Raw genomic sequence first — 18,129 nt, 5'->3', positions numbered from 1 at the left:
TCAGACGCGCCCTCCGCCGGCGCGCCGAACCCTGCGCCGTGACGTCACCGCGCCGCTCTAAACCCCGCCCCCCCTCTCCCTCCCCCCTCCCTCCGCGTTCGGAACGTGCCGGCGGCCACGCGCCTGCGCGCGCGCGCCCTCCTCCTCTCTCCCCCCCCCGCGCATGCGCCGCGCCTGCGCGGGAAAAAGAGGCGGGGCGAGCCGGGTGGGCGGGGAAAGAGGCGGGGCGAGCGGGTAGCAGCGCCGCGCATGCGCAATCCCATCCCCCCCCTCCTCCTCCTCCTCCGCCGGGCGGGCGGGAGGAGGGGAGGAGGGGGAGGGGCGGCGGCGGTGGCGGCGGCGGCGCGGGCCGCGCATGCGCAGTGCGGGGGGCGGCGGGGCGCGGGCTGCGCGTGCGCGGGGGGCGGCGGCGGCGGCGGCGGCGGCGGGGCCCGGGCGGGTGCGGAGCGGAGCCGGGGGCGCTGCGGGGCCGGGGCCGCTCCCCCCTCACCCCCTCACCCCAAAAGCTCAGCCCCGAGCCCTCTGCCGGTGTCACGGGGATGGCAGAAGGCGGCGGGTCCCCCGCAGCCGCCCCCGGGCCCGGCTGGGTGCTGAGGAGGAGGAGGACGGCGGCGGCGGGCGGAGCGCAGCGGCCCGTGGGGTAGGGCCGAGGCCTCTGGGCGAGGAGCGAGAAGCGTTGGGGGGCGGGGGGGGGGGGCTCCCCTCACGGTGCCCTCCTCTCCGGTTGCTCCTCTCCGGTTGCTGCCCGCCTGCCGGTGCTCCGCTCCTCTGTGTGTGTGTGTGTGTGTGTGTGTGTGTGTGAGCTCGGGGCGGGGGGGGCCGCTCCCGGGGCTGGCTGAATGTGGGAGAAGATGGAGACCAAGACGATCGTCTACGACCTGGACACCTCCGGGGGGCTGATGGAGGTGAGGCCCGGCCGCCGGGACGAGGAGGAGGAGGGGGGGGGGGGACACACAGACACCGGGCCCCGCTTCCAAACACCGGGACCGGGGTGGGCACACACACACGGGGACCCCCTCAAAAAAATTAAAAAATATAAAAAAAAAAAGCCCTGTGGCCATAGAAGGAAGTGTGGAGGGAAGGCGGCGGCTCGCCCAGCCCCCGGGAGAGGCCCCTGCAGGGCGCAGGGCGGGCCCGGCCGCCGCCATCCCCCCCCCCCGGGGTATGGAGAAGGGTGGTGGGGGGCTTGGGGTGGTGCTGGGGGTCGTGGGGTTGAGGGGGGGTCGTGGGGTTGGGGTGTGGAGCAGCCCCTGAGAGCCCCGCCGGGGGTTTTTGTGTCTCTCTGTGTGTGTGTGTGTGCGTGTGCACGCAGCAAATCCAGGCCCTGCTGGCTCCCCCCAAGAGCGAGGACGGGGAGAAGAAGAGCAGGAGGCCCGAGAAGGAGCCCCGGCGGAGCGGCAGGGCCACCAACCACGACAGCTGCGATAGCTGCAAGGAAGGAGGGGACCTGCTCTGCTGCGACCACTGCCCCGCCGCCTTCCACCTCCAGTGCTGGTAAGGCTCCCGCCGCCGTCGCTCCCTTCCTCCGTCTCCCCCTTCCTCCGTCTCCTTCCACGTCCCCCTCGCTGCCTTCCCTCCCTCCTCCTCCTCCTCCGGCAGCTCCCCGTTAGATCCAGGAGGGCCGAACAGGGCCGGGAGGCCAACCTTAAAAAAAATCAAGGAGGCGTGAACCCCTCTGGGAGACCTGCAGCACGAAGGCAGCACCCCCTCTGTGTTTTTTTTTTTTTTGGGGGGGGGCAGCCACCACGACACCCCCCTGGGCACCTCCAGCTTTTTTTTCTTTTCTTTTTGTGCCGAGAGGCCCCGAGGAGCGGCGAGGCCGCAGCCCGGCCGCTTGGCTGCTCCTGCCCGCGCCAGCCCTGCCGCCTCCCCCCGGGGCCTTCGGCCTCCCCTCCTCACCCCTCGCCCTGGGGACGCCCCCCGGGGGTCTCCTTCCCCCCCCTGGGATGTGGGGTGGAAACCGCGGCCGCGTCTCCCCCCGCGCGGGGCCTGACGTTCTCCCGGCGCTTCCGTGCTGCTGCAGCTGCTGGGAATAATGGAGGTTGCTGCCTCTGTGTCTCCCTGCCTCACTGTTTACAATATGGCGACCTTCCTTTAAATTATATTTTTATTCTCAGCGCCATTTTGGCTGCATATATGACTCCCGAACCCTCGCGGCCCTCGCCGGGTAGCTCAACGGCGCAAATACCTTCCCTTTTCCTCCCCCTCCGTGGAAATCCGGGCCTGCGGAGTTTAAAAATTGGCCCGGCTTATTCCTTTCCCTCCTTTTTTTTTTGCCTTCCTCCTGACTCCGGAGACCCGCTTGGCTCATCCAAGCGCCGTGGATTTTGGGGGGCGGCCGGCTCTTCTCCGTGCCCGGAGTCGGTGCGGCTTTGTTGATAAAAAGGCAGAGCTTTGCTTTTTTTTTTTTTTTCTGCTTTTTTTTTTTTTTTCCTGCATGCAAATCTCGGGGCCGTGGCGCGGAGGTGCGCGCGCGGAGGCGGTTTGCGAGGCTGCAGCGGGGAGGAGGGCACCGGGTCCGCACAAAAGCCTCACAGCAGAGGAGAAAAACACCTGAACTTTTTTTTCCCAGCCCCGAAGTTTCTCTCCTCTCCCGCGCGGGGGGGGAGAGCCCAGGTGGGGCAGAGGCTGCTCAACAGTTGCCACGGGGCTGGTGGCTGGTGCGAAACGAGCGCAGGCAGAGCGGGGAAACGGGGTGGAGGAGGGAGCGGGGCGAGTCAAACAGCTGGAGCTCGGGCGCACGGAGGATTCTTCCTTAGGGGAGAATTTTTTTTTAACCGCATTCCTTTCTCTCTTTCATGCTTTGGAGCTTTGTTTGCTGCCCTGTTCCAGCTGTCTCCTTTTTTTTTTCCTTTTTTTTTTTTCTCTTGGTGGTTATGCCGTGTTTCTATGCTAATTGCAGGTCTCTGAGCACTTATTAAGGGATTGCTGATACCGATTGCTGAGCGTGCGGCCGCGGTCGTGCAGGGAGTGTCCCGTTAGCAGCGCAGGGCCAGGCTCACCCGACAATGCTGTAGCAGCCATGACATCATCCCTCCTGCCCCGGGGAAGTGCTGCTGCTGGTGCTGCACATCCTCCGCGCTTGCTAGAGTGGCACCAAGGTTTTTTTTCATCCCACCGTCTCGGTGGGCTTTAATTGAAGGTTTTTCCTCCGTATTTTGGGCGTATTTGGTTAAAACGCGGCGTTTGCTTTCAGGTACTCTCGAACACATCCTGAGCTTTCTCTTGCTGAGGCTAAGATGTTAGATTTCGAGATGGGAGACCTGTCATGAAGGCTGCAAAGTTGCTTGGTTGGCTCTGGATCCTGGTTAACCTCGGCTGTAAACGAGTCTGTTCAGTGCAGGGCTAAATCTGGCTAAATTTTGTGACTTAATCTGGCAAGTTTCTTGCAGCTGGTCGGTGGGAAATGGCCGTGTAAGCTGGACAGCTGGGGAGCTTTGGCTGTACCAGGGTTGAGTTGGTTTGTGTTATAATCGCAAAAACCCTTTGGCTAACTAGTCGCCCTTCAGGACAGGATCAAAAGGTGCAGTTCTGATTGTTCGTTCCTGCTTTTCTCACCTTCCTTGGGATATCTCCTGGGTGGTGAGCATTCAGATGACCAGAAAAAGCCCAAACCCTGCTGCGTGCTGCTCCTGAGGGCCCCGTCCTGCCTTCCTGCCGAGTCCTCCGAGCAGGCCAGGTTGTGTCAGAGGGATGCTGGGCTTTTCTTTCCACATTTTCTTCCCCTTTACCTCCTACATCTTGCTTAAAGTAAACTTCCGTTCTGGATATAAACTTAGGCATAAAGGCTGCACTTACAGCTTCCTTTCTGCCTCCTTTCTTTTTCTTTTTCTTTTTTTTTATTTAAAGAGCAGCAGCTGTAATGCAACGCTTGTTTTAAGTAATCGGAACAGCACTTTAAATATGCTGCTGTAGCACGGTAGCTGAATTGTGTCAACAGCTTAACCGTTCTTTAAATATTTATTGCCAGCTCTAGCACCAGGTTGCATTTATTATCAATATAGAAAACAAAAAGCTCCTCGTAGGCCAAGGGGTTGTGGTCGGTGCTGTGTAGGAGATGATGGAAAATGAAAGGCGAGGCGTGATCGGCCCGGGTTAATGCAGTGGGCTGGAGACAAGCCTGGCCCGTAAACCAGAATGGTTTCTGTGTAGGGAAGGCTCCTCGGTGTCGTGTTGTACACAGCTGCACGTTGGTTCTTTAGGGAAGAAGTGTGTGGCTCCCAAGCTTGCCTTTTCTTGAAAAATTTGCTGCACGGATCATGCAGCTCCCATGCAGTGCTGGGGTTGTGTCGGTACGTGAGGCGCCGCACGTGGTCCTTGCGCTCTTTGCAGTTGTTCTGCTCAGTGCTGCTTGGAAATAAGAATTGGCATGAATAAGAACAAGCAACGTAGCCCCCAAACCCTTCGTCTTCTACAGAAACCAGAAAACGCTCGGCCAAAATGCTGAGAATCTCGCGGCTGGCGGCGCTGCGCGTCTCTGAGGGTAGATACCCAGCTCTGCCGTGGAAGTGGCTGAGTTTCTGTGGGTGGAAGCGCCTCCCCAGCTCGGCTGCTGGGAGGGTTTGGGCTCTTCTCACAGCACCAGCTCCGAATCACTCAAATCACTCGCTGGGTGTAAGGCTCCTCCGGGGGCTGCTGCGGGAGGTCGCAGATAACCTGCCTCGGTTGGGGAAGTGTACAAGCCCTTCCAGATACTTAATTTTGACACACTTGGATTAATATCGCAGCCAGGTGACTGTCTTCAGGTTTGAACTTCCAGAGGGGCTTTTTTCTCCCCTTGGTACTTGGTGGAAGCAGAGCACATGGCTTCTAGCTCCTGATCCTCTGCTCTTTGTGACCTGGGCTGGGGCCGTGGCGCACGAAGCGTTTCGTCCTGATGTTCTGTGCTAACGCTGTGTGTGTGCCCTGCCTTCGTGCGATTGAAAAACAATTTTATTTCCCGGCACTTCTGCTATCCTTCCCGTTTACATCCCCCTCCTGCTGTGTGGTTGCTAGAACTCCCTGTGTTTTCTTAAGCTGTGGGTAAGCAGAGTTCGTGTCGAAGCCGGTTCGTGGTGCTGTGAATTTGTTCCAGCCTCAGCGGAGGATTAGAGAGATCCCTGCGAGAGGAAAAAAGTTTCGGGAGCGAGCTGGGGGAGGGGAGCGACGGCGGGAGGGAGAGCTAAGGCAGCCCAGTGTTGTGTTCCCTTTCAAGCCTCGCTGCGAGTTTCTGCTTGGAGGAGCCCTCTTGGAAATCGCTCACCTCGCCGGGCGCCGCCGTTCCGAGTCCTTCCTAAAACCGCCTGCTGCTGGCTTTGGGAGCTGTGCTGCTAGCGTGGCGGAGCCACCCGAACTGCCTAAATCCCACCGACTGCCCCTTAACCGTAAGCACACGGCGTCGGGGTGCTGCCTGGCAAAACAGCTTCTCCCCCACAGGCTTCATCTCCCCGGGCTGCACCTCCCCGCAGCCCTGCTGGGACAAGCACGCCGAATCCCGAGCGGGGCCCGCGAGCTCCATCAGCCTCCTTGCAGCACTTGCCTCTCGCCGTGTTTATATTTGGAGCGTTTGGCTCCGTTTCCCCTCCGATTTGGCAGCCTCCTCCCGAGCGCTGTTGTCGAAGAACGAACGGGAGTGACGGAGCTGCAAAGGGGAGCAGCCAGAGCTGAGCCTTGGGGCTGTTCTCTGAGTCGCACGGGTTAAATGCTTGGTGCATGGAATGGAAAAAGGAGTTGGGTTTAACTGGTGGGACATTAGTAACTCTTTCTGTGCCTCATTCAGGTCTAAACCGCCCTGCCTTATCTCGGCATTCCGTCTCCCTTCGTTTTTGCATAAATCCCCATTCTTTGGAGGGGGTGAGGGGAGGGGAGCATCACCCTGGCTATTGTCTCTGCTGATCCTGCCCTGAAGGTGCCTCTTGGGCTGCCTCCGGCTTTCAGGTGAAACTTTGAAAGGACCCAAAGCATCTGCCCCTGCCGGGAAAGGTGGCCAGGAAGCTGCCCAGAGGCTTATCTCAGCCCTGAGTGACCTGAGGAGGAGCACAGCTCCCGGACTCTGAATTAAATAAATGTCGGTGCGATTCGGGCGCGTTGGCGCTTCCGACAGTTTCAAAAAGTGTAGTTTAACTCAGCGAAGGCTTTTCTTTTGAGGTTTCCTGGTTTGGTTTTTACATTAAACGCCTGGCAAAAGCCTGCTCCAACATCTGTATGAGTGCAGTTCTGTGCAAAACATCACTCTAACTCTCTCAGTCTTAACTTGATGGAGTTTGTTAGAACGGGAAAGTGAGGGGCAAAAAGAGGCAGGCAGCTTTTCTTGCCCTGCATCTCCCCTTCTGGTACTTCGGTGCTGTCGGGGCCAGCGTGGTCTAGCTCCCAAACCAGAAGGAAGCAGTCGCACTGGCCTGGTTTCCCAGCGCGGGGTCACTGCGCATGTGTCTGCAGATGTGGTAACATGATCGGTCCTGGCAGTTCTCTGCAGCGCTCATACCAATGAAAGCTTTTCTCTCCCCCCTTATTTTCGGCCTAAATCTCTCGGTGCAAAACCAGATAAGGTCAACCTGAATTTGTGACCTTAAGCCGAGGGCAGCAGAAAACCACCGATAAGGAGAAGCGGAGGAACTGATCTCATTTGGGGGGCTGGCAAATCCCAGCTCCTGGCAGCGTGTGCGTGCTCGGGTTCGGCTGAGCATGAGCGAGTTCTGCAGCGTGGGCACGAGTTGGCCCGAGCCGGGCGTTGGGATCAAGCTGTGAATCGCCACCATCAGCGTGAAGGGGCGAGACTTGCAAGCCCCGAGGATCCTGAAAATCAACGAGGGGATGTTTAACTGCTTCGCTTAGGCTTTGTCTGCAGGCAGCTCGTGTACAGACCAGCCCCGTGGCAAACATCCGGCCTGATCCTGTAAAAGGGCACGGCGTGAGGCTGTTAATAAGGAAAGTTCTCGTCGGTTTCATCCCTTTGCTTGGGGAGGTGCCAGCTTCACCGTGACTGGGACTGGCGGAGCTGAGAACTCCTTCGGTGCTGTCCTGGAGCTGAGTTTTGATCCTGACGAAGTTCCCTCGGATGAAGTGGCCTCGGTAGCTGCTCCGGAGCTGGTCTTTCCTGGTACGTGGGACCTGCAGGCATGACTCACGGGAGCGTTTCAAAACGTGGAAAGGTCTTCCCGGAGGAATTCCATCTCCTCCAGGCATTTGCAAAGGAAATTCTTAATTGGATTAGATTCAGAATACTAATCTGCTAATGACTGTTTGTTATGGAGATCTTAGCGCTATCTTGTAAATATATTCACCTTCATTCAGCCTGCCTGGTGCCTGCTCATTGCACGCGAGCTCGGTCGTGCAGCTGCCTGCAGATCTTCAAGCTGGGGATGGGAGAAGGACCACCGTGTGAGTGCACCAAGTGGTGTGACGCTCTGATAATTCTCCCCTCTCTCCATTTCCTGAAGTTGCTTTAGGTGGGGATAGTAAATGGGGAGCGTGTCTGACCTCCTGCTGTGCTTCTGGTAGGGCTGGTGTGTGGGAGTGCTCCCGTGCTGTTGTCAGCTACCGATTTTTAACCACAAACTTTGTATTTTTAGGAAGAGAAAGGGTCAGATATGCGTTTTGCCCCCTGAAAGTGACCTTTTTGACTTGGTTTGCACTTGCTGTTGTGGTGGTGGTGTAAAAAACCCCTGTGTGTAGTGCAAGTGGGTGTTAAACTGTCTTTCTTTCTGGACTGACTTGGTGGTTTGTGAGGCTCCTGAGCTTGTCCTGTGCTCGGGAGCCCCTGTGAGCAGCAAGCGGCAGGAATCTGCTGCAAAGAAAGCAAGCAGCTCCTCGCAGAGCAGGAAAGAGGTGTGTGTCTTCCTGAAAGCAGGCGTTGCAAAGCCTGAACGTTCAGGGAACGCTGCCTGTTGCAATATAAATCACATGTGAGAATGGCTCAGCTACCTGTTTTTTTTTTTCTGTTGTTTTTTTTTAAACCAGTCAGGAAGTGAGCTCGGAGTTCTGAAAATGCTAACGTATCTCAGAACATAATATGGCTTTGTTCTGGGAGTACGAAGTGCTGGATCCGAAAGGAGTGAGTGTAAGCAAAAAGCCGCTTGCCACGTCGAGTTACTGGCTAAACTTGGGATTTTACGACGCAGTCAGATGGTCGGAGCTGGCTTTTCCTTACGCTGCCTGCAGCTCCACGGCACGCTAGATGTCTGCCCAGCTTCTCCCAGGAGTGCTGCGGGGCCTGGTGTCTGTAAGCTGTGTAACAACAGTGCTGCACCTTCTCTTTAATGAAGCACTGGTGGTAATGCGATCACGTTTTCGTTTAGGGCACGGAGTAAACGCTTCCCGTAGTCAGAAAAGAGGAAGGAAAAACCCTCTAAATTGTCCTTCCAGCATCAAATCTCGAGTATAAAAAGCCTCTGAGCTGGCTGGGGGAAATGGAGCGCCTGAACCCAACTCTAACCCGTTTCTGCTGACGTCTGCTCTGCACGAGTCACTTGAAGTAAACTAGATGGAGCTGGAGATTACTGCCTTTGAACCCCGCAGAAAGCAGTGGCCTGAGGATGCAATTTGGCAGGCTGAAAACCCCATGCTGAATTTCTGGCAAGCGGCAGTGATTGGTGTGAAACACCTGCCTGTACAGCCTCTGACTTGGGGCAGGGCGTCATGTGAACCTCCCGGTGATCTCAGTCTAGAATAGCAACGGGAGCAGGATATGAAGGTGATCGGGAAAAGGCAGAAAAGGATTTATAACCCGGCGTAAGGTCGCTTTTTGGGTTGTGCTTTCTTCTTTTGGTTGGGGTTGGGGGGCTGTTTTTCTTGCTCTTCATTTCCCTCTCCTCCCCGGTGTTCTCGGGAAAACCTAGCCCCCGTGTCGGCGTCAGAATTGTGCTGCACTTGGCCGTGTGACAGCAAATTCGTATCCTTGCTTTTATGGGCCTGCGTTTCAGCCTCTTCTGATGTTCTGCTTTCCCTGCGTTTGGTCTCCCTTTGCCACCTTATTGCTTCCGTCCTTTCAGCCCCGTCTCCTTTGAACACATTCAGTATCGCGAGGGCTGAATGTGCTCACCTTTCAGAAACCTCTCCAACCTGTTTTGAATTTTTTTTTTTCTTTCCCCCAGAGCTGTCTCTTCATTTATTGTTCTTTAGAGACACGATCGGGTGAACCGATTCTCGCCAGAGCTGTGTTGTTCCTCGGCCCTCTTTCTTCTCCCCGTTGCTGCCCTATGTGTCAGCCAGCTTTGAGGAGATGACTTCTAATCTGTTAAGAAGATGGTGCTATAAAGATCCGAACACTTAATGATGGATCTGGCCGTTGAATTCGGGCTATTGTTACTATTGTCTGCGGTACAGGCGTAAGGAATGATGTGCAGGAAAGAAATGGGATGTGCAAAACGTCTGAATTTCGGGGTATGACCCAAATTTTCCAAAGTCAACAAGTCTTCCTCTTGACTTCTCTGATTTCTGGTTATAAATACAAAGCCAGACAGTTGCTAGCAAGTATGTCCCAAATATCAGAGCTCAAAACCAACCAAACTAAATTAAAACCAAAAAAAGTACTTAGAGGGTGCACGTGACAATATACATACATTTTCATTCATATCTACTTGCACAGATATGTGCTTATTTTTATATATGGAAATCCAACACCTGAAATTAAGGGGAAAAGTGCTTTTATTTTTTCTTTTTTTGTCAGCTGTTAATGAGGATAATAACTAATGGGTTGTCTGGGGAATGCTCTCTAGGCCAGGTTCTTCCTATGAATAGAAGGAACCCGTGGCATCAGGTGGTCACATTTTTCATGCAGCCTAACCAATCTGTTGGAAGCTCCCGATTTCAGGCCCAAGACAAAAAAGTTGGACATCTTTGTGTTGGAGAGAACTTTACTGATTTTCTGAGAGCCTAAGGGGTGCCCATGTGCACATGGAGGGGCCGGAGCACTGGTGATGAAGAGGAGGAGAGGTGAAGTAAGGCAGGTAATGCAGGCTTCCACGAGGTGGTACTTGGTGCTCTTCACAGCACCGGGCTGGCAGGAGTGGTGTAAGGAAGGATGCAAGAAGCACGCAGCGAATGACACTTTGGGAGATTGCATCCCTGGCAGTATTAATGTCCTAGGCTCTTAGTGTTCAAGTCTTGCTCTGCTTTTGTCCTGGCATACGGACAGATTGTTAGGGTACCTTCATCTTCCCTTGCATGCATCGTTTCTCTCAGCGTGGCCCTATAACAGTATAATTTGTGACATGTGAAATGGTCACTTCTGTCCTCATCCTTGCTTAGTGGCAGCCAAAATAATCGTGTACTGACCTGTCCAGTGATGCCCAGGTCTCCTTGCTGATGTACACAGCTCTCCTTGCTTTTTCTATACATGCTCAATACTTTCACCTCGATGTAAACAAACGTAGGCTGGCTGCTATTAAGCTTTTTTCCCACTCATTCCCCTAGGGGAAGGGAATCTGTACCACAGATACAGAAGTACAGCAGCTGATGCTCTGCAGTTCATGTGAATTGCACTGCTGGCCTTAAGTAGGTGTAACATATACAATATGTGAGCCTATTTGAGATCAGAAAGTTCCTAAAACTCTGCTGGTTGTAACACGATCGGGTCACGCTCAGAGGTCTGCGAGGAACAGAAATTGTGCTGAGCTTGTCTGAAGTCTGGTGGTCTCTGCTTCGGTGCTTGAGAAATCCGTGTGTTCATCAGGAGGATTTTCTCGTGCTCCTGAGCGTCAGGACTTTGTTCCTCTTAAGGAGCAGATGGAGTTTGAAGAACTTTTTGTAGACCTCTGCTGATTAGACGCTGCCGGCATGGAAAGCTGACAGTATTCCTAGTAATTATCTTAAGGTAATGAAGCCTCACTTCTTTCTTCACGGAAAATAGTAAACTCCTCTTTGATCCAGGACTTGCAGTAGGAAGGTAAGGGAGCTGCAGCAGGGAACCTACACCAAGCTGCAGCTGCTGCCTCGTTCTGTGGGGTTTTATGGGTTCGGCTGGGGCTGCAAGCGCTGTGTCCCAGGTGTCTTCCTGCAGGGTTTGGGAGCAGCTGTGAGCAGAAACGTGTAACTTGGGCTCAGCAAAACCACTCCGGAGGCCTGAATGTGTCAGTGATGCAACCTTCTCTGTTTCTCAATGGGGCGCTTGTAATGCGCGGGCAGCGTGGTTGGTTTCCTGGTTTGTTTTAGCTCGGGCTGCCATTGAGGCCCTGCCGTAGGAAGCCAGGGAGCCTTGTTCTTTATGAAGCCGGTAGAGCAGCTGTACCTCTATCCATCATCAGGATAAATAGGAGCCCGATAGAAGAGCCGAACGCTTCTTCCTCTGCTTTACTGGCAGCCGTAACCGGCGTCCTTCATCACGAGCCTGTCACTGAGCCTTGCTAAGGTAAAGGGAAGTTTTCTGAGGACACAAAACTCAGAAATCTTACCTAGATTTTTTTTCACAGGGTTACTAGTTTCCACCGCACAGCAAAAATATTAAGCCCAGTTGCTGAAAACAACTAAAATCAAAGGCAAGTCGTTGCAGAAAGCTCCTCCAGACACCGTGGTGTTTTCCTGCCACCTTTACCCCAGCCTGAGAGCAGCAGCCTGCAGCCCGGTGGGTCTGGGGCATGCGCTCCGCGGCCTCGACATGCTTCTGACGTGAGATGGCCACCAGGCACGCCGTGTGTAAATAACCACGGGTCTGCCTGTAACGCTCCCTCCGAGAGCCGTGGCCCGGCTTGCATTGAGAAAGGTGCCGTTCTTTGAGCGTGTTTACTTATTTATTGAGGTCAGCAAAGTGAAGAGTAATTATGGGATTTAGACGAACATCAGGCAGCTGATGTATGAGAGCTCCAGAGTGTGAAATTGAAAAGCTGAGTGGCTTCGTGCTATTGTTTGCTTGATTAAAAACTCCGAACACAGATGACTCTTGGAGATTTTTGATTTCATCATAGCTATTTAAATTTTATTTAAGTGGGGCTCTGCATAATGCTGAGACCATGGGAGCTAGTCCAAAAGTTTGCAAAAGCAAGTCGTGAAAACATAAATCTGGTGTGAATTTCAAGAGATGCTACTTGGCTATTTCAAAAAAAAAAAAAAAAAAGCTATTAGACTAGTATTATAAATAATAAATAAATAAAGCAATTTGGTGTAGTGGCTTTTGAATAGGCAGTGATGAACGTGTAATTTTCAGAGTTGTTCTTCCAGGTGTTTGTGTGGATATTAACCTTAAAAGTCAGACTCCGTTTTTTTCGGATCTGTCTTAAATTCAGAAATGTGTTTGTCTGAGCACATTTGATTCAGGTCAGACCAAACCCTGCAGGTTAAATAGCCCCGGCCATCGCTCCTGCCTGTGATGACAAAAGGGGGGGACCTTTCCGAAGTGAATGTTTGCCAAAATTTTGCAGAGCAGCACAACGGAGTGGTGTGTGTGGTTCAAAGGAGATGTGCTGGAAGTGAGGATAAAGTTGGTGCTGTGCAGCTACAGGTCATGTTGGCAGCAAACACTGGCGGCTGGAGATCTGCATGCTAATGAACGTATGAAAGATAGGAGAAAGCAGCCGTGGTGTTCCTGCCAAAGTGCTAATTCTTACCTTGGTTATGAAGATCAAGCGCCTTGGTTGGATTTAAAAATGAGTTTCTCTTATGCTTACAGTAAAAGGTTGAAGAATGCGGTCATAACTAGTCAATTAAAATAGCATTCTTTAGCACTTCCTTGGCTTTATGTGAAGACCCAGGAAATGCTCTTTCCGTGCGGAGAGGCCAGCAGTCCAGGAACAGCATTCATCAGTCTTTGTTAGTGCAGCGAGCTGCCTTGATGAACAGTTCATTAACCAGGAGAAGCAGAATCAGTCTTTTAATACACTTGCTGGAGCAGTTAGGCCTTGATAGCGAGCAAAAAAAAAAAAAAAACACCTCAGGAGGCTAGTCTGAGAGCCAAAACCTCGCTGCTGCTCTGAGGCTCGTCTTTTCCCCTCCTTCCCAGGCCTTTTGGGAAGAAGCATTCCAGTAAATCCTGGGTGAGCCGTCCCGTAAGGGCACTGTGTACACAGGGCTGCCCTAGCAGATAGTTCAAACATGAAAAAACCCACGACCATAACGCCACACGCCTTTACCACGGAGCCCGTTCTGACTCTTCCAGCCACCTCTCAGGATTCCTGGCGGTATTAATTGTTTCATTGTGAGGCACGTCAGACGAAGGCAAGCAGGTAAAACAGATGCCCCCAGGCACCTGGCAGCGCGTGGACGCCTGGCAGGCCGCGCGTGCGTTGGGATGGGGCAGACGTGTTCCCAGGAGTTGAGGCACGCTCGGCGGCGGCTTCAGAGGGCTCAGATCCACCGCGAACAAGTCAAAGGCTGTGGGTTTTTTCCTCCACGAGTCAAAGGCTGTGGGTTTTGGTTTTTTTTCCTCCCTGGGGTGCTGGGAGGGGAGGCGGAGGTGGGCCGGGCGATGCGTGCTGACTGTGGCTGCGGACCTACAAACCCTGCTGGCAGCAGGGGTAAAAGCTGAGCTGTTTCAGGGCCGAGCCTGGATTCACAGGGCAGCGAGCACATGGGGATCGTTCATTCCTTTCCCCTCCTTCCACCCCCTTTCCACGCTTCTGTCAGCAGGAGATTAGCGTGGGCCAGGGAGGGGGGAGTCGCCGCTTCAGCCAAACACCTGAGGCTTGGTGTAAAGCAGGCGGTGGCTGAGGCTTTGGTGCTGTCATCTAGAGCCCGATCTCTTGTTCATCCCAGCCCTCCAGGAAATGAGAAACAGAAGCTGCAGGTACGTCTCTGTGCACGGGCAGAGCGTGGCGTTTCTGGAACCGCCTGCAACGCTGAGGCCTCCGAAACCCTGCGCTGCTCCTCAAAATGGCTGCCAGATGTCTTGGCTCTACTGAATTCCCCGGGGCCTGACACCAGAAACGCCGCGGCTCATACCGCTTTGGTTCTCGCTCCCTTCTCCCCCTGGTCACCCAGGCAAAGTGTGGCTCAAGGTTGAGCATGGCCCTTGGTGGCTGTGGCACCTGAGGCGGCTTTGTGGGACCGACAGCATGCACACGAGGCAAGGCTTGCCAGGGCCGTGCCTGAACAAAGGAAACGCGTTTGTTTTTATAGCTCAAGCGTGGGAGCCCGGCCTGGGACCCTGTGTGATTTCAGTCTGCTAGGAACAAGTCTCCTGGAGCAGGCTGGCTGCCCACACGGCTTCCTGGGCAAGGCCTTGTGAGCTCCTCGCCGGTGCGGCCACGCAGCGGTCATCTTGTAACCCTGCCATAGCCAAGGTGATGCTGGCGTGGGTGAAGGAGCCTCCACGTCCTTCTGGTGGTGCTGCATCCGCTGAGCACGCAGCACAGGCCTTGCTTTGTGGAGTTCCTGTGTAATTATCTCCAGCATCGATAGGCAGGACTCTTTCAAGCAGATCTTAAAGCCGTGCTGCGTGGTAACTAGCTGTTTATCTGACAGCGTGGATGTTTTTCCTGCGAGAGTCAGCAGTTTGCTGAAATAACAAAACTTAATGATAAAGAGGTGTCGGAAAGTACTCGAGCTAGTAGTAGGATTTGTAAGGGAAGCGTATCATCTAACATATGCTGCTCTGCCTTTCACCGAGGAAAAAACGTTTCTCAAAATAGTCTTCCTTGCTCCTTCGTCTAATTTACTTGGGTTTATTTCTAGAATCAAAATGAGAATGTCATTTTGATGTGATACAGCCTTTATAGTAAGTGCAAATCCATATGAGTAGGATGCATCTTGTGCTTCGTAGCCAAGGCAAGCTGTACATGGTGACACTTTTAAGAGTATTTGGGTTGCCTTAAGATAGGAGGTGGTTTCCACCATGAAGTTAGTGTGCCCAGGGATGGAGTACATGAGAAGCAGTGGGTAGGCTTCATGGCAGCTCGTTCAGTTGCATTCGCACTGCAAATTCAAGGGCTAGAAATGCCTCACTATATGAATGCTTGCTGCACAGTAATCTCTGTAGTGTTACATCAAGTAATCAAGTTATTTAAGGCGGATTGAGCGTCAGGGGAAGGTATACTTATGGCACGCAAATGAATTGTCCATTTATCTTTGCCGTTCAATTCTAAGACTGTCCTCTTAAAAATATGGAGCATGCTGCATCGTGGAGATGAGACGGGAGTCATGGAAGACTTAACGTCACTAGTGACAGAGCTGCCCTGACTTGGGCTACGTGTAAATGAGATGTTCCAGAAATAACAGTAAAGCTTTGCTTTTTATTTCTCTTCTAGCAACCCTCCGCTCAGTGAGGAAATGCTGCCTCCAGGGGAGTGGATGTGTCACCGCTGCACTGTGCGCCGAAAGGTAAAGTCTCTTGTAACAACTGTGCTCCCTGCCCTTCCGACTGTCTATCTGAAATGTGAACCCTTTATTTTAAAATTTCCTCTCCCCTTAATGTGAATGTACACGCCACCAGAATTGCTCTTTGTGGTTAGGGTCGTAAAGGGGGCTTTGTTAGGAACAGGCTGCAAGAAAGGCAAGGTGTCTTGATGAGATTGTCCTGGTATTTTTTAATGTTGCTACTAAGAACCACAGAACTGAAGTGCCTGCTCTGTTTGTGTCAAGCTGTGCCTTTTAACCTGCTTTCCTTTTCTCCCATTCTGGAAAGGAGGGAGAACTGAGGCACAGAGGGAAGGGCTCTCATGCTGGAGGAGGTGAGCTGTGTTCAGGTCAAACAGGTGGCCTGATAATGTAGCTTTGGCATCAGGGCTGTGATTCTGGTTAATGTGCGTTTTTTAGGAGTGTGACTTCACAGCAGTTGCACATCAGCAGAGGGTGAAATCACAGTGAGTTGTGATTTCCTGGGCTGTTGAACAGGATGGGGAGGAGATGACTGGGCAAGATTGTGGCTTGTCTTATTTTCCTTGATACTCTTTCTCCAGGAAGCTGTCTTGCACAATGTAAACATCTTACTGCTGTGAGTACGTAAGACTGCGTACCAGAGGATTTAGAAACTGTACCAACCAACTAGTAACTGTTCCCTTAAAGTGACACCCAGAACAGATTTGAAGAAAACTCTGTACTCAGTCTTTTGTTCCCGAAGCTATTTCCTTGTTCTGTTTCCAGGGTACTGTTCAGTCATCTGCTAACAGCACAGAGGAGGGTCACAAATTTAAAAACAAATAAACACCACAACACCAACGAAAAGAATTCTCTATTAAAAATTGTCTGATAACACTTCTCTCCTTTTACAGACCACTTCATAGTGATCTTGTAGATTGGTGACGCTGGCACTGGAGCAGTTCAGCTGCCGCTACCAGGCCATGCAGCTGCCCCCTTCTCTTGCAAAAACGGATCCCTCAGTGATTGCCATGTATTGTTTTCCTCTGCTGCAGTCCTCTCTGCCCACCTTGTTCAAGAGCCCTGGCGTCAAGAGATAGTGTGCTGGTTTTATGTTGTGCTTGTGTTCTCAAGCTCCTTGTTCTGTAATGGGTTCAGATGCACTGCCAGGGTTAATAGACTGTGTCGACAATGAGTGGTCTACCATGGAGTTTCTCAGTGTTGGCTAGCAAAGTAAACAGAGTTGTCTGATCTGTCAAGTGTTTAGGACTAGAAGCTGTGAAACATTGTCCTGATGTGGACTCAAATGCGGCTGTCCTGAAAGGAGAGACATGCTAATTTTCCTCCCTGTGCTTGGTTCCCTTCAGCTGGTTTGTCATCTGTGTGTTAGCTGCAAGCAAATTGGTTTTGCTAGGTCAAGGCTTTATGGTGACTTCACGGGGGAAGTCGTAGTAAGTGGCTGAAGCCTTTTCAGATGCTGTTTGTCTTCGATTGCTTATTTGTCAAGGTTGATGTGCTTTGTTTGTGGCCTCCATGATAAGCCTGCCTATTCATGTCGTGCAGAAGCGAGAACAGAAGAAAGAGCTGGGGCAGGTAAATGGATTGGTGGACAAATCTGGGAAAAGGACCACCTCCCCAACCAGTGACGCAGACCTCTTGGACAGGTCTAGCAGCAGCATCAGGGCTAATGCGCATGCCAGGATCTTGGAAAGGAGAGCGAGCCGGCCTGGCACTCCCACATCCAATGCCAGCACCGAGACCCCCAACTCGGAGCAGAATGATGTCGATGAGGACATAATTGACGTGGATGATGACTCTGCCATTGCAGAAATGGACTGTGGGCAGCCCCAGCTGAAGCGACCCTTTGAGCTTCTTATTGCTGCTGCCATGGAAAGGAACCCAACGCAGTTCCAGTTGCCGAATGAACTGACCTGCACCACAGCACTTCCAGGTGAGCGTTGGTAAAGGTGTCTGCAGTTGCATCCTGCTGCCAAATTGCCTTTTCTCCCCTCTTTGCTCCTTGGTAGCTGTGCTTTTGGTGATGCTGTCTGGTGAAAATAGAGTGCAGAAGTGCCCATGGTCCTCATACAACAGCAGGCGGCCTCTTGGCTTCCCCAGTGGGAATGCTGCTGGGAGCTCCACCTCCTTGAAATAGATGTTTTCTGTATTCGGCCTAGTCTAGATCATTGATCTGAAGAAAAAGTTTCCAGTTGTCCAAATACTTGATTTTGACTCTAGGTACAATAGCTTAGTCGAGTAACAGCGTAATTGTTTCAGTGACATCCTGTGCCTTAAGCTTAAAGTATGTCTGCCTTTAAAGCCCATTTCTGTCACTTGACTCTAGATTTAGTGGTTGATAAGGGCTCCTTAAGCAGTTCTTTCCTGTCTTTTCTGTTTGCCTCTGCCTGAGAAGATTATGTGTATCAGCCAGGAAGCGAATCTCTGCTATGTGGGTAACCCAAAGCCTTTTAAAATTTACTTTCAGGTACTAGCAAGAGGAGGAGAAAGGAAGAAACCACAGGAAAGAACGTCAAGAAAGCACAACACGAGTTAGACCACAATGGTTTGGTTCCCTTGCCGGTCAAAGTCTGCTTCACATGCAACAGGTACGTAACTCTTCCAGGGAAGCTCACTCTTCCAGGGAAGCCCGTTGGTGTAGCTGCACCCTTCACGGGAACAAAGTTCTTGATGAAAAGAGCAAACTATCTGTTACCTTTTCCATTCCCTGTCAGTTCTTGCTTTACAATCTGCTAAACAAATGGAGGAATAATTGTCCTTGCTAAATAACAAATGCTTAGTGACAAGTATAGGTGTGGCTTCTGCAGTCCTGCATGGCTGTGAAGGTTTTAAAGTGTAGCCTGAAAAGAGCGAGCTGTATTGCCTTCAGTGTTTTTCTACAAGGAAGACTTCTAGTGATGGTTGTTTAGA

The 18,129-nt window shown here is 52.5% G+C and overlaps 1 protein-coding gene across 2 annotated transcripts in view; it reads left to right on the top strand.

Annotated features, from left to right (window-relative positions):
* The first annotated feature begins 465 nt into the window (after positions 1-465).
* PHF12 (PHD finger protein 12) overlaps positions 466-18,129 on the top strand; it is a 31,132-nt gene continuing 13,468 nt past the window's right edge. For both annotated transcript variants that reach the window (XM_032200989.1, XM_032200988.1), the window contains exons 1-5: positions 466-905; positions 1,313-1,494; positions 15,153-15,225; positions 16,765-17,152; positions 17,687-17,807. In XM_032200989.1, coding sequence (XP_032056880.1) covers positions 840-905; positions 1,313-1,494; positions 15,153-15,225; positions 16,765-17,152; positions 17,687-17,807 — 830 coding nt within the window. In that variant the 5' untranslated portion in view covers positions 466-839. The remainder of the gene's footprint in view (positions 906-1,312; positions 1,495-15,152; positions 15,226-16,764; positions 17,153-17,686; positions 17,808-18,129) is intronic.

Source organism: Aythya fuligula, chromosome 20 (genome assembly GCF_009819795.1).
Source record: "Aythya fuligula isolate bAytFul2 chromosome 20, bAytFul2.pri, whole genome shotgun sequence".
NCBI classification, from domain to species: domain Eukaryota; kingdom Metazoa; phylum Chordata; class Aves; order Anseriformes; family Anatidae; genus Aythya; species Aythya fuligula.
Note: the sequence above shows the minus strand (reverse complement) of the source record. Positions and strands in the feature narration are given on the sequence as shown.